This window comes from Danio rerio, chromosome 19 (genome assembly GCF_052040795.2).
Source record: "Danio rerio strain M-AB ecotype USA chromosome 19, GRCz13ab, whole genome shotgun sequence".
Taxonomy (NCBI): Eukaryota; Metazoa; Chordata; class Actinopteri; order Cypriniformes; family Danionidae; genus Danio; species Danio rerio.
The window spans coordinates 2,410,001-2,415,000 of NC_141039.2; the positions used below are offsets into that span (position 1 = coordinate 2,410,001).

General features: G+C 34.5%; 2 protein-coding genes across 5 annotated transcripts in view; one reads left to right on the top strand and one right to left on the bottom strand.

Annotated features, from left to right (window-relative positions):
- Positions 1-5,000, top strand: part of dennd3a (DENN/MADD domain containing 3a) — a 400,395-nt gene that overhangs the window by 324,568 nt on the left and 70,827 nt on the right. The window lies entirely within an intron of this gene.
- ankrd28a (ankyrin repeat domain 28a) overlaps positions 1-5,000 on the bottom strand; it is a 45,058-nt gene that overhangs the window by 26,603 nt on the left and 13,455 nt on the right. For all 4 annotated transcript variants that reach the window (XR_015516276.2, XR_015516275.2, XM_087295161.2 and 1 more), the window contains exon 3: positions 478-556. Coding sequence is in view for 2 of the 4 variants with exons in the window: in XM_087295161.2 (XP_087151287.2) it covers positions 478-556 (79 nt within the window). In the remaining 2 variants the exon portion in view is untranslated. The remainder of the gene's footprint in view (positions 1-477; positions 557-5,000) is intronic.

The window sequence follows — 5,000 nt, forward strand, 5'->3', positions numbered from 1 at the left end:
AAGTATAACATACAATAAGTTTATACATTATAGGAAATAAAGGCAAGCGATAAGTCAATATACAGAATGTACGTGGTTACATTAATCATTAACTTATCTTTGCGCTCAGCCAAAACACGTTACCTGAGAACAAGTAATAGATTCCAATGCCCAAAGTCAGGGAATATGTCGTTAGATAAAGACAACAAGATGAATGAAATATCCCGTTTAATAAATATAGTGAGATTAGATCCAGCGGGAGATGCTTGATGAGAAGTCCGACTACCACAGCTCTCATCTGGGTACATGGGCTGCAGCGCTTGCCCGAGAGCGTCTGTGTGGTCACGTGATGTGCGTTTTCAGCGTTTTGGTGTGGACGGAGAGCAGTTCAGAAACGCTGGGTAAAACGCGAGTGTGGACGCGGATCGTTTTCATTCTAAAACGCCGTTTTAAAACTAAAACGTACTAGTGTAAACGGGGCCTGAGATGTATTCATACCGGACAGAATGAGCAGCTCGATGATCTCAGCGTCCCCCAGATATGCAGCAGCGTGAAGCGGCGTCCTCTTCTCACTGTCCTGAGGAGACACAAACACAACAATTAATAATAAAACACCAGTTTTTTAAAACTCACTGTAGTAAGGCTGCACAATAAAGCACTTTAGCATCGATATCACAATGTTAAGTCAGGATTATAGTCAATCAAAAGCTGAGAATACATGAGATTTGTGGAGTCACTGCAAGTGTAATCATTTACATTTACATTTACATTTAGTCATTTAGCAGACGCTTTTATCCAAAGCGACTTACAAATGAGGACAAGGAAGCAATTTACACAACTATAAGAGCAACAATGAATAAGTACTAAAGGCAAGTTTCAGGTCTGTAAAGTCTAAGAAGGGAAGTGTTAGTAGTTTTTTTTTTTTTTTTTTTGTGCAATTAGTGTGATATTCAAAGAGGCAATTGCAGCTTAGGAAGTGAAGTGGAGACTAAATAGTTGAGTTTTTAGTCGTTTCTTGAAAATAGCGAGTGACTCTGCTGTTCTGATGCAGTTAGGGAGTTCATTCCACCAACTGGGCAGATTGAGCGTGAGCGTTCGCGAAAGTGATTTTTTCCCTCTTTGGGATGGAACCACGAGGCGACGTTCATTCACAGAACACAAGTTTCTGGAGGGCACATACATCTGCAGAAGTGAGTGCAGATAAGAAGGTGCTAGGCCAGAAGTCACTTTGTAGGCAAACATCAGAGTTTTGAATTTGATGCGAGCAGCAACTGGCAGCCAGTGCAAACGGACTAGCAGCGGAGTGACATGTGCTCGTTTAGGTTCATTGAAGACAACTCGTGCTGCTGCATTCTGGAGCAGTTGAAGAGGCTTGATAGAGTTAGCTGGAAGCCCAGCTAGTAGAGAGTTGCAGTAATCCAGTTTGGAGAGAACAAGAGCTTGAACAAGGAGTTGAGCTGCATGTTCAGATAAGAAGGGTCGGATCTTTCTGATGGTATAGAGTGCAAATCTGCACGATCGAGCAGTTGTAGAAATGTGGTCAGAGAAGTTTAGTTGGTCATCAATCGTTACTCCAAGGCTTTTCACCATTTTGGATGCAGTAATGGTTGCCCCATCCATCTGGATTGAAAAGTTATGGTGTAGAGTCGGGTTGGCAGAAACTACAAGCATTTCCGTTTTTGCGAGGTTCAGCTGAAGATGATGATCTTTCATCCAGTGTGAAATATCCAACAGGCAGGCTGAGATACGAGCTGGAACCGAGGGATCATCAGGATGAAAAGAGAGGTATAGCTGGGTATCATCAGCATAGCAGTGGTAGGAGAATCCATGTCTCTGGATGACTGGTCCTAGAGATGATGTGTAGATGGAGAAGAGAAGTGGCCCAAGAACAGAGCCTTGAGGTACCCCAGTGTTTAGATGCTGTAGGTTGGACACCTCTCCCCTCCAAGACACCCTGAATGAATGATAATCATAACAGAGTGAAACTTTACCATTTCAAGAAAATGTAAAGCATTCAGGCACAGTCAAGTATTTTGGTAAGACTTTATTTTGATGGTCCCTATTGCACATTTTGTTGACTACAAGTAGCATTGAACTACATGCCAAGTACTTCTCATCGGAGTATTAGTAGACTGTCTGCTGAATATCTGCTGATGCTGCTCCTTCAACAGACATTTACCTGACTATAAAAAAGTACATGTCAACTTACACTAACCCCAACTTAAATTCAACAAAATGTGTTAAAGGCACCATCTAAATAAAGTGATATCAATATTATTAACTTTAATGAAGAAAAAATGTAGTGATTTATTAGTACAATGAAGAGTGTACAGTGTTATTTTGCATTACTACATTACTGTATCTGAATACTGTTTGACTGCCTGAAGAGACTCATACAGAACTGTTAATTTTTTTGTAATTATTCTTGCATTTTAATTTTTTTATACATAATTCACACTCTTAGAAAAATCAACCCAACCACTCTAAACATGATTTGGATTCAACAAATGATTTTTCCTAAATAGAGCTATTCAAGCCATCTGGTGAAGTATTTCTCATATCGCAATATATATATATATATATATATATATATATATATATATATATATATATATATATATATATATATATATATATATATATATATATATATATATATATATTGTAGTGTGCAATTAATTTAGCTCTTTTCAGCAATACACAGACTGTACACTCCCTTTTAATATTTTGTGGTTAGTACACTATTTCCGTTTTGAAATTGTAAATTTTTACTATTTCTACTATTTAAAATGTACAAAATTTCTAATTAGAAAAAAATTATATATTTTTTTATATTATAAAATGTAAATATAATATTATAAAATTCTAATATGTATATATATATATATATATATATATATATATATATATATATATATATATATATATATATATATATATACAGTTGAAGTAAGAATTGTTAAGCTCCCTTTGATTTTTCTTTTTAAAATATTTCTCAAATGATGTTTAACAGAGAAAGGAAATTGACAGTATGTCTGATAATATTTTTTCTTCTGGAGAAAGTCTTATTTGTTTTATTTCAGCTAGAATAAAAGCAGTTTTTAATTTTTTAAACATCATTTTAAGATCAATATTATTAGCCCCTTTAAGCTATTTTTTTTGATAGTCTACAGAACAAACCATCGTTATACAATAACTTGCCTAATTACCCTAACCTGCCTAGTTACCCTAATTACCCTAGTGAAGCCTTTAAATGTCACTTTAAGCTGTATAGAAGTGTCTTGAAGAATATCTAGTTTAATATTATTTACTGTCATCATGGCAAAGATAAAATAAATCAGTCATTAGAGATGAGTTATTAAAACTATTATGAGTAGAAATGTGTTGCTCTGCACTCCGTTAAACATAATTGGGGGAAAAAATAAACAGGGGGCTAATAATTCTTCAACTGCAGAATTCAACTGTACATATAAATATATAACATACAACAGACATAAAACTGAACTTTTTCTTACATAACAGCATGCTACATTCTCCTTACAAACATACAAGACATAATTAATGTACATAGATGCAACACATTTACAATTAAAGTCGGAACTATTAGCCCCTCTGAATTATTAGGATGGTTTGTTCTGTAGACTATCAGAAAACAATATAGCTTAAAGGGGCTAATAATTTTGACCTCAAAATGGTGTTTAAAAAATTTAAAAACGCTTTTATTCTAGCCAAAATAAAACAAACAAGACTTTCTCTAAAAGCAAAAATATTATCAGACATACTGTGAAAATGTTCTTGCCCTGCTAAACATCATATGGGAAATATTTAAAAAAAAGAAAACAAAGGGAGCTAATAATTCTGACCTCAACCGTTATTGTATTTTATTAATTTTTTTTTAACTTTTTTTTCCTTGTAAAAATACAGTAAAACTGTAATGTTATTTGCATTTAAGATTGCTCTTTTTCAATGGAATATTTTTTAGATATAAATAATTCCTGGAAAACATGCTTCATTTTTAAACTAGTTCGAAAACTGTTTTGCTGCTCAATATGAAATCTTAAAAAAATACATTCCCTGTCACTTTCCATAACATCCGTGCATTCCTGCTGAATAAACATATTAATAACTTCCTCTAAAATCCTCTATAAAAAATAATGCAGGAGAAATGCATCAACCAATCTAATTCTCTAGTATCACATCATATATTTGATTTAATCTTCATGGGAAACACAATGCAACATGATTAAATACAATAAAAACATTCAAACAAACACAAACACAAGTCATTTACATCAATCCTATTTCATTAAAATATGATAAATATTATAAAACGTTTCCCAGCAATTTTTCAGTTTGAGGCTGGAAGGGCATAAAAAATATGCTGGAATAGTTGGCGGTTCATTCCGCTGTGGCATCCCCTGATAAATAAGGGATTAGGTTGAAAAAAAAAATTAATTAATGAATTAATTTCTTAGTGAAACTTGCCTGAATAATTGTTAAAGTGAGTTCACTTTATATAAAAAAAAATCTTAAAACATTAAGAGCAGGATTCAGTGCAGTAAAAAATGTTCATCACATACTTCTGAATGACTGCAGCTCACAAACACACAACGAAACGCATATCGGCTGGAGAGAAAGCTACTTTTGCAGTTCACCTCTGATTTGCATGTGTTTTGCCCTCCGTTTGACAGCTCTGTGTGTGATGCATGTGCGGTTCGAGCTGGGTGTGTGATATTTGATACACACACTGGATTCTTGCGCATGGCACACACTGATGTATTTGTATGGCTGTGTGTGTGTGTGCGTGTGTGTGTGTGTGTGTGTGAGATCCATACCGATCAATGTGGCCACAGATCTCCTGAGGCAGAAACATGAGACATTCAGCTGAAGTCAAGATTATTCGCCCTCCTGTTATTTCTTTTCTAAATATTTCCCAAATGATGTTTACCAGATTCAGGAAATTTTTACAGTATGTCTGATAATATTTTTTCTTCTGGAGAAAGTCTTATTTGTTTTATTTT